Below are 17333 nucleotides of genomic sequence, written 5' to 3' on the forward strand. Positions count from 1 at the left end.
CCTATAAACTTCACTGCCCTGTCTTTAATTCTTGAAGATACTCAATACGGAGTTTCAGCCTAAGAAATATGTAATGTAAACTTGCTGAGCAATACGTTAATAATGCTAGCAAACCAAGCCATAGTTATATCAGATAATGTTAGTGCTTTAAATTTTACGTAACATCATCCATACACTCAAAGAATGATGACACACTTTGTGTTATAATTTCATTCTTGGTCCTGCTTTGCTGTCAGTGTTTGTTTTACATTGCTGGTATTACAATGTAAAGATTAGAAAATTGGTTTGTCTGTTGGTATTTATCACAGATAATATTCAATTAAAAAAAATCAATTTCTCCCTGGGAAAATGAATTCCATGTAAATGGGACAGTGTCAGGCCTAAGTGTAAATCTTTAGTGCAATGTTTAAGGAAGCGGCATCAGTTTTAAGTTTAAGAGCGATGTGTGGTTGTAACTTCAGAAATAAACAAGACATTAAAGGTACATTTTTGAATTTACATGATCATCTTTCTTCTGTCAGCATTCTTCTCTTGCAACAGTGTTGTTTTTTGCTGTAATTATTTTTATTATATTCTTTATAGCTGTCTATTGTGTGAAGAGATATGACATAGCTCTCTCCACATTGTGTTTATTGTCTATTGTTTTATATTCGGCTATATTGTAAATGAGGTCTATTCCATAATACATTTCTGAATACATTTCCATTACATTTACACATACAGCTAACTAGTTACTAGTTATTTTTCAGATTTAAATTTTATGTTTAAGTTATATCATGAACTATTAAGATATGTTACATTATTGAAGATGAAACTACCCGCCAGTATATTAAGCAGGTAAAATTAACTCCACATCAACCAACTAAGTTACATTACAGTTCTGCTTACACATTACTTCATGATTAATGCTCTGACAACATAATACTGTCAGAGGGAATTCTGCATAATGACTGCTTGATTTGAATACTTTTTCCACCACTATAATACCTTATTATCTCTACACATTTCTTTCAAATCTCTGATGCTTTCCACCTTCATTACTATTCTGTTGTAATCGCTTTTGCGTGCTTCTGCTCCCACCGCGTTTTTGAGTCAGTAACCTGTTGGCTGAGATACCAAAAGCTCCAGCAGACCCTAGAAAACTAGAAAACATGTGTGCATGTGTGTGTGCACACGCTGTATTGTCTCCAGAGAGATTTAATTTATATCCTGCCTCAGTCTGTTGTTTGGCATCTTCTCACTCCCTGCTACCCTCTGTCCCCCAGAGCACGAGCGAGCCAGCCCTTCCCATCAAAACACATAATTTCTGTGCCAGCGATTTCATATAACCACATATACCCCACTTTCAATTCAAACTAGATCATTAACAACAACTGGGATGTTAAAAAGCATTTTGACTGCATTTTGATTTGAAGCAAAGATTACAGATATGTTTTTAAATGACATGTCAGAGTAGTTCTTATCTGCAAAGATCAAATGAATGGTCACCATAGTCTGTTTTATTAATGTGACAATGACCAAAAGAAAAAAAATAAAAGTACTGGAGTTGCTGTCCAAGTCAAATCTCTCTAGGTGCATAGGCTCAGTCTGATCTGTTTTAAAGTCTCAAACAAAGTGAGATCAAGGACTGAGGCACATGAATGCACAGCTGGTACAAATCATTCGTCTCAGCTTTAAGAAAAAAAAAGACAATTTAATATATGTACACTAATGATGTGGGCACAATGGTCCAGCCCGGAGCCACAAGCATGAATGTCAGGATCAATTTTAACGAGCTAAAAGGGCATAACACGGCAACATTATCCACAGGTGTTGCCAAAGTGCTATAGATCAAATATAATTTATGTAAAAGCTGAATGAAATAAAAACAGTCTTCAGGGCACTGACATTGAACAGACAGGCATATGGAGAGGCCTCTTCAGTGCTTTGGTCTGATAATGAGAAGAAATGACCTCAGTGGCTCTGGGCTGGGACTGAAATCAATACCTTATAAAAGGTTTAGGCACTCAAAATCTCTCAGCTTCTGGATTTGGTTTTGCTACTGTGAGACTGTTTCACTAGGCACAATGTAATCATATGAAAATCCATATAAAGTCTTTTTGAAACCACAACCTGGCGTGTGTACCCAATCGACCAATCCAAAATAATGGGCAGGAATGGCTTGCAGCAGAGCAGGTGTGAAGCACCGGATAAGAAGACTTATCTGCATTTGAGCAAATATGTTGTAAAAAAGATCACATTAGCATAGTTTTGCCTTAGAACTAAACTCTTGAAGGGAGTTGCTGGCAATGGCATGGAGAGATTAGAAAAAATATTATGCGAATAAATAAGCATGCTTGTTCCTCGAGGCCCTTCACAAGACGAGTGTGGTGGTCGTTATGGCAGCGATGCGGTGCAGTTACCTGCAGGGCGCACAACACCATCACTTGTCTCTGATTCCCAATGAAACTGCTTATCCATTAATTTCCTCTTGGTTTAATTGGCAGATGGAGGAGTCCCCCCCCCACTGAACTGCTTTTGGGTTTATTAGTCCCACCACAGTGGGCTGTCTTCTCCGACAGCTCATTCATTTCACTTTGTTGTCATTTCAGGCTCTGGATTTGATGTCTCTGGCCTTTATCTCTCATTTTTACACCCTGACTGATGATTGAATGAAGAAGTAGTTGGAGTGAAATTCACAGAGAATTAATGTCATGATTTAGATCAGAGAGACATGGCATCATTTGCAGAGACTGCAGAAGTCTGGTCTGAACTTGTGTCTCCTTTAGCAATAAGCAATTACACTTTTGTATGAAGATGTATGATGAAATGATAGTAATACAGTATAGTAGGAATATTGTAAATTTTGTCTGATATTATTTTTGTCACGAGGTATATTGTAAAATGTGTGTTGTGTTATTTGGTTTTATTGTTTAGTTTGGTTGGAACTAATTGCCCATCTTGTTATTTATTTTTGTAATCATTTGTATAATTTTTAAATTTCAACAGAAAAACTGTATCTCCACTGGGAGTAATAAGATAAAATTACTTGACACAATTTGGGATGACTTCTGTCAATATATGGTTACCCATCTAGAATGAAAGTAAACTCATTATGGTGATTTTAAGCAAGAGTGCGCCACACTTATGCACAACAAGACATTATGCTAATGCCAACTTTCAAATATTATGCTCACAGTGACAACGCCAGCACATGTTAAATTTATCAGTTCATCGGGTGTAACATTTAGTTTGATGTATTAGTATGCTTATATTTGCTAATTAGCACTGAACAAAGTATAGCTGAGGCAAAGTGGCAACCTCTGAGACAAAAAACAAAAAACAAATTGCAGTTCCTTGCATGGCCACTTGAGGCAATATCCATCGACATTTGTATATTTTACAGCAGAAACAACCATGTTTAGAGCCTGGTAAGAAAAAAAGATTTTGGTCTCTATGGCTAGTTTCCTCCTTCATGGCAAAGGTACTTGGGATGAATTTGTATATAACTCATTCATTTAAGTAATATTAAGGTTTAAAGTTATGCATAATCATGGTTGTGACTGCTAGGCATCACCTCAGCAGTCTAAGTCTAAGCCAAGTGGTCAACATTTCAAGTAACAGAATTGTCTTCAATGCTGACAGACAGCCCACAAAATGAGCACTATGTAGTAATCAGGTTGTTTTAATCATTTGGCAGGATCAAATAAATGTATCAAAGTGGGTAACTATATCAAAGTAAAATGTATCTTTCATTTTACAGAAAATCATGTCTGAGATCTGAATTAAAAAAAAAAAAGAGAGATTGGCTAAGTGGGACACTGACAAATGTTGTAACAAGACCATCACCATCTATAAGCACCAGTCTCAGCCTAAAAAGTTGATTTACATTTCATTGTTTCATGAAAGCATGCATGAGGCAGACTCTTGATAATCTAAGAAATGAATTTTTCAGATTACATCTTATCAACACAGTGCTGAGCTTTCCAGTTCTGTGTGTGAATAAACACACAGTAAAGTGTGTTAGCTGTTCTTTCCACGTCATCATTTTTTTAATACTCCCTGACAAAATCTATTAAATCTTCAGAAACTGCCTTTTGCTGCCTAACTGTGAATATACTGTATATTATTGTTAGAATATATATGTATATTTTTTTTTCCTTATCTGACAAATTTTCAATATACTATATGTTTTTCAAGCACTGATTAAATTCCATTTCTGCTATCTCTTCCTTATGGTAATGCTTCCATCTGTTCACAGATGAATAATGGCCATTGGTCATGTCTCTTAACAATATAAAAGCCCTTTCAAGAACCTCCTTCAACTGCTCAAGAGTCCCCTCTTTATGAAAGAACTCAAGGCTTTGTGTTCCCTTGTGTGTGCATGCTGTCCATACAGCACAAAAATGATAAACAACACTGCAGAGGGACATGTTAGGAAGTGCAGGAGCACAACAGGAATAGAAGGAGGTAGAGGATAGATTGAGTGTGCCATGGAAAAGCCATCAAGCTCCACCCCTCCACAACCCCCACCCCAATCTCCACTCCCATTTTCAGCTCAGTGCACTCTTTAGCAGAATTATTGATGGTGCTTGTGAGGTACAGAGGACTGGGACGAAGATGTCTCAATCCCTGGGCAGGAAAACAAGAGCTATGGCATCGGATAGGGCAGCAGGAGGAACAACACATGCAGTATTTATTGCTGTGTTCAGTATGAAGAAAGAGAGGAAGAAAAATGGAAGTGATATCCAAAGTGGAGCAACACAGTCCTCATCCTAGCACTGCATTGTACTAGCAGTTTTGGAAGAAGCTGTTAGCTCCTTTGCTTAAATAATGTGGCAATAATAGAATGAAAATATTGAATTATTAAGAAACATGTACAAAAAATGGAAATACTCATGATGCTTTCAAAGTGTTATTATGTTATATTATATTACAGGGCTGCATTTTTATTTAATGTGTTATGTATATATTTTGTAGGTAAAATCTTACTCTGCTTAGTTGCTACAGCTGTCAGATTAATGTAGTGGTGTAAAATGAACAACATTTGCCTCTGAGTTACAGAAGTACTTAAGTAAAAGACAAGCACTTAAACATACTAGTACTTATAGTATACCTGAACTGTGAAATGGTGGATTTGATCACTTGGGGACAGCAGAAACAAACTGTGGACACACAGAGGTAAACTGCTAAGTAAAGAGGCACACATCATCCAGCAGATTGGGACATTAACATTCATTTAGAATCATGTTTCTGGCCACTATTGCATTTATTCAGTATCTTGTAGTTCTGTTTTGGTCTCCACCAACCACCAAGGGGAAATTTTGGCTGCGATCTCAGCAGGTCACATCCAGTGCGATTTGCAAAACTTTTTCAATGTGAACAGCTGCCTGCTTTTGCTGAAAATGACACTGATGAAAGTGATCCAAAACAGTAATCTTACAGGGCTGTAAAACAAACAAACAAAAAAAAAGAGATAATTCTCTGTGTTGTTTGTCACCGACACGCAAGTAGTCATGTGATCAGCAGCTTTACACATAGTAGTCGAGTAAATGGCTTTACTAGCCACACCTGTTTATTGCTAATACCACATTTAAGAACTGAGCCTACAGAAACAAGTTGATCAGTCACAAGGAATACCCCTAACCCTAACTAAACTAAATTAAAGTATGACTGTTTTGGGGCCAATGCAAAATTAACGTCGTGTAAATATATTATGTATATAGGCACTCCTGGTAGGTTGCTTCTGGGGTGAAAAGGGTTTGTGAGCTTGAGAGAGAACCGGTGGATTCTTTGCGTGTATGTGTGTGTGTGTGTGTGTGTGAAGATGTCCTGTTTCTTGAGTTTCATCATGCTTACAATAACTTACTTGTCTCCTCTTCGAGCTTAGTACCGACAGATCTGTTTCTTCTCTATTCCCAGGATGTACAGTACATTGTACATGCTTCATGTGCTTCGTGTCGTTAAAAAGACAGCAGAGTGATGAAGAGGTGAGCTATGAATTCAGTAGAATTAACCGAAATGATTCTTTTGATTCTGAGCTTTAGTAATTGTACCTTTATGTGTCTTATACCAAGATGACCAGATTTAAGTGTTTTATGTTTTCTTTTGTTCTATTCTTCTGAAGCCGTCCTTGACTACTGGTCTTGATAAGAACAAGAGATTACAAGTGCTCTGTGGCGTCCTTGCTTGTTTACATCTTTGTTTTCCCAAGGAAATTAGCATTCCTTACATCGAGCCCCTTTTCAATCACCGCCACAGAGAAATGACTGTTATGCTGACATTTAATGAAACTCACTGCCCCAAGATTCATCAAAAAACTCATGAACACCAGCCCCCTTGATGGTTATTCATTGCACTGGCAGGAGGAAAAGACAGACAAACAGTATGGCTAGCATCCATTTTGATAGATGCCACGGTCATAGAGAAGGTCCCCATGATCCGCATTTATAGGAATGAGATCATCTGCATTGGAAGGTGACCTTTAATAGCATGGTCTTATCATGAAAAGAGCTGTGATTAAAATGAGGCTCCTACTTTAAATATTCTGGGAGCGTTACTGAACTCATGAAATAGATTAAAAATAATTCTATCAGATTGTTTTTGTGCTTTAGTTGTCTAAATGATGCTACAAACATATGATGATGTGCTGATCTTGAAACCCTCCAAAGGCATTTTTGCCAACAGAGATACACATGAAAATTATTGTTATACTAACTCTTACAAGATCTTTGCCTGTTTTCATCATCACTTTAATGTCTCTGGCCTGTCACTTCCGTCTATAGCCTTTTGTTTTCTTTTCTCTTTCTTTGTTTTCTTTTTTTTGTGTTACCCATGAATGCAGTGCAACACATCTCAGATATCATTCAGCATTTATGTGTTTATGAGACCCTCTAGAGGAACGTAAGCAGCATCACATCAAAAATAAACCGTTAAATCTGATGTTGATGCTAGAACGTGATCATCCCGCTGGGCTGCATTATGAATAGGAGAGGTGTTGATTTGAAGCCACGTTCTTTTCAAATTTTCAGACTTTCCATTGAGAAAAGTAAGAAAAAGTAAGAAAATAAAACAGAAAAATGTTCCCTGTCAGTATTTTACTCTTATGATCTTTCTGGATTAATAATACTGCTCCTTTAATGAGTATGGTACATTCTGCTGCTGTAGATGTTTATGGCTGAGCTCTTTTTAATGACTTTATAGTGCTGGGTAGTTTAATGTATAGAAATGCATCATATTCTAGATTATCATATGTTTGTGTCATCGCCATCCACACAACTCTGAAAATTCAACTTTCAACAAAAACAAATTCAACAGCCCTTTTATCAGCTTTGTGATAATACATTACACAGCTAATCCAATTTAAAGTTCAACTGGTGTTGTAAACAGTTTAAATAGTTTATTTTGGTTTATTACTAGGAGGATTTCGGCACCCTGAATTCCACCACTGATATGTACAGATGTTCATGTTGTTGTGTCCACCACCTGCAAGTTACTTCATACAGCTGAATATGTAGAATTTAAATAAAAAGAAGCACAGTGTCTATAAAAAAGCCTTATATTGTGTAGTGCATTGTGTTACATTATTCACAGAATTTGAAAATAAATTTGAAAGAGTATAAAGACAAACCTTCTCTATAAGTGCAGAGCAAGTCACAATCAATCCGTTTTACTGTGACACTCAGCACATTGCTGCCAGTCATTCCACTGACGCAAACAGTTGGGTCACCGTGTTGACACCTCAGATATGAAGACTTCCTGTCATGCTATGAAATGACTACAGTTTGTGAAATGACGTGCTGTGACACATGGTCTGATAAGAAGTGAATTCTGTTGCAACCCACGATAAATGGCAGTTTAGCATGTCTGAAAAAACTTTTTTTTTTTGGGGGGGGGGTGCTTTTATAAATGTATTCATAGGACAGCTGAAGACATGACAAGAAAAGGGGAGAGAGGAAGTGAGAGGACCAAATAAGGGCAGCAGGTCGGAAATCAAACTCAGGCTGCTGCTCAAGTTTATTCTAAGTATATTATTTTAAGTCTTTCTGGTTCTATGATGTAGGTTTTGCAAACATTGTGAAATTTAATAAATTCTCAGCCCTACAAGTTATTTTCCATCTGCTGTTAAACAGTCTGTCAACTCCACTGTGACCACTTTAACCACATTGAAAAATTAGGAAAAGAGGAACCTTTACTTTACCAAAAATAGGTCAGCTGAAGTGTGACATGGGTCAGCTGTTGTGATGTACCCAAACATAGCTCATAGTTAGTCATATTCTAACTGCTCACTAAAAATAGCGCAAAGATCAACAGTGTGAATAAAAAAATTGCATTACTAATGAATGAATGAAAAATGAAGTTTATTTGTGGTGCCTTTCAAAACACTCAGTCTCAGTCATCTTAGAGAACAGTAAAAACTAATAAGCCACCATGCAAAGTGCTGCACAAATATATGAAAGACAACCACAGGAAACAAAGATCCACTTAACCATGCATGAACCTGAGAAAATTCACACAGGCCACATCAGCTCAAAAGACAGTTTTAGGATAAATAGAGTGTTTTTAAATTAAATACCAAGAAAAGAAATGTAATAAATGAGATAAAAGTCCAGTAAAGGGAATTACTCATGTTGTGGCAGAGCAGAGAAAGAGTTTATTTTAGATTTTCATGTGGTTTCAGTTGAAGCTCATTTACTGTAAGACCATCCACTGGTTCCCTGTATTTCTCTGTATTTCCTTTGCAGCTTGACCTCTTCTGTTTAAATTGATAGTTTTGCTGTAAGTTTACTGTACCTGCAGTGAAATATCCAGTACCTGTTCAAACATTTTCATCTCAGTGGTCAAGCTGCCTCTTAAATTCTAAAACTATAAATTTTAGAAACTTCAGCAGTTTAGCAGCACTAACTGCGTCTGATAAGAGGCATAGAAGAGGAAGCTGTTTGACCACTTGTCATTCTAACACACCCAAAGGCACAACTTCCTGCTCTGTGTGTGTGTGTGTGTTTGTGGTTTCAACAGAGAGGCAGATAGAAATAGGCACAGACAGACACACACACACACACAGAGTGAGAGAGAGAGAGAGAGAGAGAGAGAGAGAGAGAGAGAGAGAGAGAGAGAGAGGGAGGGAGGGAGTAGGTGGACTGGATGGCAAATGCTCTTGACAGTCTAAAAAAGTGACGGAAGTTGCAGCTTGACAGCAGCAGAGAGCAGGATAATGGAGCCACAAGAGATCAGAGAGGGATACTTGGTGAAAAAGGTAAGAATAAATACAAGAAAATACTATCCACTTCCTCTAAAGCTCGAACATGTTTTCTTTTTACAAGTTTAACTTTGATGATTGGTGCTGCTACAAAAGGTAGATACATTCTGAATTACAAGATACAGAACTGCCAAATATTAAGGTTTCTAAGAGGTCTGTCCACTTTTTTGAACCAAGCTGAGATTACTGCTGCAGTGCTGATTGACACTGTCACTGTTGCATCAATTACCCAAATTGTGCTAAAAAATAGTTAATTAAGCAAACATCTTGGAAAAGTCTGAACTGGACAAACTGGCACTGGTAACGGGGAGAGCTTCTTCAACTCAAGCCAGCACCAGGTCGAGCAAATGCGCACGTAACTTGAAAGTTACCCCACAGCACAACACCACACACTTCTGTTCCACAGTTGCAAAAAAGGCAAATCAAGTTCCTGCCTCTGTCTCGAACCAAGAGCAAAACATGAAAAGCGTTTTGTAGCTTGTGCTTCTCCATTTATTCTACATCCAGGCAGATTTACACTCATGCTGTGACTCGAAACAAACACTCGCTGTTTTGCAAAACGTCATGAATGTACTCTGGAATCCACAACCTTCCGTAAAACAAATTTCATCTGTTTTCATGAACTATGAACTAAGGCAGACAAGAATCACTTTGTCCCAAAGTCTCACTTAAGCCATTTCATACATGTAAACTGGAACTCATTTTAAAAATGAAAGTGAGAGAGAGGGAGTGAGAGCGTGTGAACGCATGTACATTTTTCTAGAAATAGCCAAACGTGATTTTCTGCTCTACACAAATTACATGACAAACAAGGGCACATTTATAATCTTTCATTTATTTTAATCAAGCGCTTTTGTATGCTTTTCATTTAAGTTACATTTAGGGATGTCCATCAGAAATAACAGTAAATAACAGCAAAGATTATTCATTATCATTATTATTAATCATTATTGATTGTCTGTCACTTGTTTGATGATGATTGAGATCATCTTTTTAATGACTAATCTGATAACATCATGGTTGTTATAAATAGCCTTAACTGTACAGTCATGGGTATTATGTGAATATGGATCAGTGGTGCATTCAGGTCCATTTACAACAGTAGGCGTATCAATAAAAATCCAGTCAAGCAGACAAAAGGTCTAATCATCTACAAATGTTTATTTCATGTCCATAGATTTAAAAAAATCTGATATTTTAGTATAGTATTCCTTAGTTTTCTTACTGTCAGTAATGAATCTGTGTGAGTATCTTATTTCTCTGTGCTAAAGAACTTCACTGTTGTCCAAAAATACATCAGTGTACCACACTGTTAGATTTGGTGACATGTTCATTCTTTATTTGGGTGAAGATGGGTTGATTTATTTTAGTTTATTTTGGGTCAGTCCTGCTGCTGTGAAGACTTACTAGTGCGCAAAATGCATATTACCAAAAAACAGTCTCTAACCTATGCACCATGCATAGTATTGTTTGATGCAGTTAATTCAGAAAATTAGCAGTTTACTTGCTATTTACTACTCAAAATGAAACTCCAAATTTGTATCCACTTCTCAAAGATGTATACTTCCTCCCTGAGAACAAATCAGCTTGCTATTGTGTGTCATGGATAGAATAACGAGCACATAAATTGAGAAATGTACTGAATCACTGAATAATGAGAAAAGGCCTGATCCTAGAAATTATATATAAGTATGTATGTGTGTGTGCAAAATTTAATGACATACACAAGGCTTGCTTTTGGTATTGAAACTATACACAGTGTAATGTATGAAAGAATGTATGCATACTGTAGTATCCTGCTTCACATAGTGCAGGACATGAAAGATAAGACTACAGGAGGACTACAGCTAAGGTTTATGTTCCAATATTTTACTTCTTTGCCTTCAGTTATTTAATCTGTGCTTGCCTGAATTTGCATGGTAATTCTGTGAACAGCTTGTGATACTTGTAGACATGTGTTTCACAGAAGATATATTTTGGGAAGACCTTGTTTCTGACATAAATTATGTAACTTTTATTGTTTCCAAAGCATCACTTCCTGAAAAACACCAACTGAGAGACCTTCTGCTGGTCCCATTTGGGAATGAGGGAGCAGAAGACCCATTCAAGCTCAACAGGGCATGATATTAGTGATGTCACATTGGCAAAGCACTTCTTTTCAAAGGCCCTTCAGTACAAATGAAGGCAACTGAGTCTTGATTTTTAGAGCTCTTCTTTTTGTCATGGTGCTTAAATTTCATGGCCTGAAGCAAGAACCAACCATTGGAGAAGTCATCCTTGGAAACTGTTTGGGAAAGGGCAGGCATTTTGAATGAACCATCTGTCTATCACACACTGACCAGATCAATGAACCACATAATGCAGAATGTTGTAAATCGAACTCTTACGAAAGCCAAGAGGAAGGAGAGCAAAAACATTTTTTCAAACTATCCTTCAGTTGTGTTCTTCTCTCTAATTTCAATCAAGAAATACTCTCCAGTTCTGATGTATGCGAATCTGTTTAGGAGCTGCCTGTTTTTTGCCATTTATCTACATTTACAATGCAGATCATAGACATTAGGTTTGGCGATACAAGTAATTTAATGCTACTAAGCTTATTCCACGCATATGAAGTGAAATCTTATTGGTGAGAAGTGTGAATCTGATCCAAAGCTTAACTTCTTTGCTGAAAAAATAAGTAAACCTCGCTCCTTAAAAAAAAGAAAAAGAACATAACAAAGCTACAAGTTCTGTCTCTCTCCAAAGAGTCCTAGGTATTACTCCTACATGAACCAAATGAAATGGAATATCTGTAAACATAAACTAAAATTGGTATAGAGAGGGCTTGCCAAAGTCAGGGATTTCTCTTCCCCATGTTACCAGAACCCGTAGATTCATTTCTGCATTTTCATATAGATGGAAAATAGCACCTGTTCACATAAGTGTTGGCTTTACTTTTATCCTTTCACTTTACACTCACAAAGGGAACTGAAACACAAAGCAAAAGCAATATTTACAGAGAGAAATGCCTATCAAACTCTTTGTTTTATATGTTACATTATCTGAACAAAAAATGAACTCTTAAAGAGGACTTGTGGTGTGTGGTCCTATTTCTAGTGGTTATGTTTGAACAAGAGAGAAGATGAGGATTATATTAGACATACCTTCAATAACGGTAATTCAATGATGAGAAATGTTAAAACATGTATAAATTTAAATATTCAGTTAATGTACAACATGCCATCTGAAACAACTGCGTCCTCGTCTTTTATATTTTTGCTTAAGGCTGCCTGTTGTCACTTGTCTTACTGATCCTCAGGGTACAGTGCTAAACTCCTGGAAAGCAGTGTGGGTGGTGCTGTCAGAAGATGCAGTGGAATTCTATAAAAAGAAAACAGACCGTTCTCCAAAAGGAATGATTCCACTAAAGGGAGCCACACTCACCAGTCCTTGTCAGGATTTTGGCAAGAGGATGGTAAGAAAATGTCAAGTTTTTTTTTTTTTTTACTCCTGAAAAACTGAACATTAAAGGATAAGAGATGTGAAAATGGCATTTATGGTAGAGTATACAGGATTAGTCACAGAGATCAAAACTACAGTCAGTGTTTAAAAATTAGAATATTAATTGAAATGATTTCATTAAGAGAAGATAGTTAAGTCTCAGTTAGCAGGTGTAGGCTATCTTTCCTCATCCATGATAATGCAACAGTGTGACTGACTAATGCTTTTGCACTTAGTTGGTTTTCAAGATTACCACAGACAAGAAGCAGGATCACTTCTTCCAAGCTTCACATGTGGAGGAGAGAGAGTTTTGGGTCAAGGACATCAAAAGAGCCATTACCTGCATACAAGGGGGAAGAAAGTTTGCCAGGAAGTCCACAAGACGCTCCATTCGCCTACCTGAAACAGTCAACCTGAAGTACGTTCTGTAAAATCTTCTTGTGGCAGACACAATGCTGAACAGATTAGCCACTTATGTCTAAACTCTAGTAAAGTGGTATTGAAGACTGGTGCACACACAGGCCTAGTGGATATGCGAAAGGACAGAAAAATGCACGATTTGATCCGTTCTTTACGATTCTGCTCTTGCACTTCTGGTTTCGGACACACTAACAAAAGATATACACTTAAACGAAGAGCCCTGTGCAGACCAGTTCAGTTTGTGGAGAAAAGGGGAAGCTGGACAGAGCTGACAGGACATGTATGGTTTAGGGGTTTAGTGAATGGTCAGTTACTTGTACTTAACTGATAGTATGACAACAAATGTTGACAGTGTCTGCATTGTGTCTTCTCAGTGAGCTGTACATGCTTATGAAAGATCAAGATGATGGAGTGAAAGAGTTAAAACTCGAGCAGGAGAACCGAGTCTTCAACCACTGCTTCACTGGTACTTTTATCTTGGTTTTATTGATGTTCCAGGTGTGGAAGGAGTTTTATTTTTATCTTCTAACGTTCTCTCTCCCTCTCTCTTCTTGCACAGGTGCGACAGTGGTAGAGTGGCTGACTGCAAAGGGAAAGGCGAGAAATAGGCCTGAGGCCCTCATGTTGGCGACAGGTCTCATGAACGAGGGTTTTCTCCAGCCTGCAGGTGAAATCTCAAAAGAGGGAGCAGAGAGTGGAGAGCAGACAGCCTTCATAGATCATACAAATGCTCTTTACTACTTTGTAAGTTTATCCATGTGTTGAAAATGTATTATTTATTAACAATTTTATCTTTGTTGTAAATGGAAATTTTAAGTGTTTTTCTCAGTTATTTGCCAGCAAGACAAAAGATGACAAACAGTCACTGTTAATAAAGATGTATGGTGTGTGTGTGTGTGTGTGTGTGTGTGGCAGGCTGACAGTGGGTTCTTCTGTGAAGGTTACTCCAGTGATGAAGATGTGCTTGTGAAGGAAGAATTCAGAGGAAACATCATAAAACAAGGCTGTTTACTTAAGCAGGTGAATCGAAAAACTGGCAAAAGTGTCAACTTGTATTCTTTTTTTTTACAAGGAGTCAGTAATAAGAATCAAAATAAAGTAGCTTTCACATTCACAAACATAGATAAAAAATAAGACATAACAGCTCTGTGGTGGAAAGGGGTAGTTTTTTTCTTGTGTTGCCACATTCATGAAAGAGGAAGTCACATTTACCTGACGCAGTCTTTGCTTTTCAGTGGTGTTCAGCAAATCAGATAAAGCATTTTTTGTGTTATTTTATCACAGGGACATAGGAGGAAAAACTGGAAGGTGCGAAAGTTCATACTGAGGGACGACCCTGCTTATATGCATTATTACGATCCCACAAAGGTAAATATATTGTATTTTAAATCATATTGGGGGTTTTTTCTTACATAATCTTTCTTGTTCCTACTATGAGCCTTCTTCTGTCTCTTTGTGCCAGGGTGATGATCCTCTGGGCTCCATCCATCTCCGTGGGTCTGTGGTTACAGCTGTGGAGTATGTGCCTGATGGTGAGTGAGGCCTTTGTAACAGGATACACTTCCTCCATGTTGCTTCCCCCCAAAAGTACAGTCTGTGATCAGTCAGAAAATATAATTGCTGTTTGCTGTCAGTGGTTTCTCTTCAACTCATCCCTTTTAACGTGTTTCCCTCATCTTTTCCTGGTTTCAGCCAAAAAGCACGATGTTGATGGCAACCTCTTTGAGATCATCACTTCAGATGAGATTCACTATTTCCTCCAAGCTGCAACAGCAGAGGAAAGAAAGGAGTGGATCAAAGCAGTGCAGATGGTGTCAAAAAGTGGGAAATAACATGAACAGTGAAGCAGTTGCGTAATATATGCCAGCCATTTCTATAATGTGTCAGCTAAGTATAACTGTATTGTTACCGTGATATATGTTGTGTCATTCTAGATTCACTAGATTCACTTTCTTAAATACTCAAACTATGGTGTTATGGTGCTCTTGAGCAGTATCTAAAGAGAAATGAAAGTTATATTGTCAAATATAAGTATAATGTTTGTACACAAATGTCACAGTATTATGATGTGTGATGTTAAATTGGTAGCATTTTATATTTCAGCTCAGTAATAACACAATAATGTGTTTGGTATCCAATAAACAACCAATAACAAGATAAAATCATGTAATTATGCAGTTGTAACTGTTAATATTTTAGTAAAAACAATGACAGTATTTTGGTAGTACTGAGTTTATTTTGCACAATAAACTAACATTACTGCAAAATATAACAGTAATACCGAGAAGAACATCATAGAAAAACAGGATCAAATAATAAAATATCATTAATAACATAATAATAACAGGTTGGTTAATCTGTTCACAACAAAATTCACTGAACAATTTTAGGCAAAACACGGGAATATCAGTAAAAATAGGGTAGGCCTCATATCACCATGTGTAAAGGCATGTTAGAGATTGGGGAACAGCACCAATAGTTACAGGAATAGTAATAACAATATGATGATGTCCTGCTCATTATTATTTTGGGATACTTTTAGCCATTGTTACAGACATTAAAGCACATTATCACTGTCAGTTCAAGTTATTACTTGAGAACTGTTGTATTGTTTTATTACCCTTTGAGTGTTACTGTACATTTCATGGCCCCAAGATAACTCATTGCACCTCACATGCACAATATGTAACTTTATTCTGAGGTTTATTTGCTAACTAACCGGACATTACATGGCAGTTATTTCAGTACAGGATTAATGTGTGATCATCTGCAGACGTGCTGTTGTGCAGAGTTATGTAACTGCTGTATCTTCGTTTCAATAAACTGAGAAACACTGTCATTATTCTGCCCACTGTGGGGTTTTTTTTTCCTATTTCCTCCTTGTTCACTCATCTTTCAAAAGATTGACATAGTTTGAACTATCATGCAAGCACATTTGGTTCCTGAGTGTGAACTGAAGTCAGCATCATTTCACGCCTTCAGCGTCACTTTGCAGCTCACAGGCCTCCTGCATCTGTGAGAGAATTTATCAGTGACAGAAATGACTGTTCTGTGTCTGATAATAATAACTGAAAAAAAAAAAAACAAAGCTTCTGCTAAGTTTTAAAATTATAATAATGGAAATGAAGATAAGGACAATTTAATTTATTACAACTTGGTTCTAATTTTTACAGTATGGCCATTAATTCTGTTCTACCACAAGATGAGCCCCTGGTTTAACCTTGACTTAGTTTGCTGCTTATTTGTGCACATTTTTCATTTGGAATTAGTTAAATTTATTATATTAGGATAAGCTACGTTGCTGTTGTTTCAAGTTGTTTCATTTCATTTTCATTAAGGATTGGCAACATAGAAATTATTCTGCAATTTAAAAAACATACATCTTTATAGCTGCCTGTATTTGTGTGTTTTACTATTTTAACACAGGAGGGCACTATATATCCACCTAAGACTGCTTCTGTGAGTCATAGCAAAGTCGGATCTTCTCTTCAGTGGTTAATTGTCAATATACAATACTGATCAACACCCTGTGGTTAATCATCCACATATTGTTTCAGAGCCTGGGGTAAGAGCAAATGTCAATCATGCTTCCATGAATGATAAGAAAGAAACTATGGAAATTGTAATTGCATGTTATTGCATGAAGCATTAATCACTATACATTATCACCTGAGAGGTAATTGCAGTATATTTAAATGAACCAGTTAAGGGATCTCAGTCCTGATTCTGGAAAAACTATGTTCATGTTGCAGATAATGTGCTGTTCATTGTAATTTGATTGTAATTCAGTGTGGATTGGAAAAAAAGAAGCAGGGATGTGGATCTCACCATAGTGGAAAGACAAATAATTTAGTAGAGATGTCACCCCAGAAATGCAGCTACCATAAGCAGTAATTTTTTCCAATAAGGAAGTGGTGGTGACAGATGAAAGCAAGCAAGACACAGCGGTTCTTCAACTGCTGTAATATACTGATTCTGGAAGAGAAAAAGAGCATTTCACATATCTGCCACTGTACAACCAATGAATCAGGTCAGCTCAGATGAAGGAGACAGATTATGTTGTAATACAGACAGCAACATTTAACAAGCGGCATTAATAAAAAAAAGTGATGATTGTCTCTGAAACAATACGACTGTATCTCTTCCCCCAAAGGAGAATACAGTACTCTTGGTTGCAATGGCAAACCTGATATGG

General features: G+C 37.0%; 1 protein-coding gene across 1 annotated transcript; it reads left to right on the forward strand.

Annotated features, from left to right (window-relative positions):
• The first annotated feature begins 9082 nt into the window (after positions 1-9082).
• plek (pleckstrin) lies at positions 9083-15977 on the forward strand. Its single transcript, XM_046402702.1, has 9 exons — positions 9083-9235; positions 12537-12692; positions 12955-13136; positions 13513-13604; positions 13698-13882; positions 14054-14158; positions 14423-14506; positions 14601-14670; positions 14831-15977. The coding sequence occupies exons 1-9, from the start codon at positions 9194-9196 to the stop codon at positions 14968-14970; spliced, it is 1056 nt and encodes a 351-aa protein (XP_046258658.1). The 5' UTR covers positions 9083-9193; the 3' UTR covers positions 14971-15977.
• The last annotated feature ends 1356 nt before the right edge of the window (positions 15978-17333 follow it).

The sequence above is a fragment of the Scatophagus argus genome, chromosome 10 (genome assembly GCF_020382885.2).
Source record: "Scatophagus argus isolate fScaArg1 chromosome 10, fScaArg1.pri, whole genome shotgun sequence".
NCBI lineage: Eukaryota > Metazoa > Chordata > Actinopteri > Scatophagidae > Scatophagus > Scatophagus argus.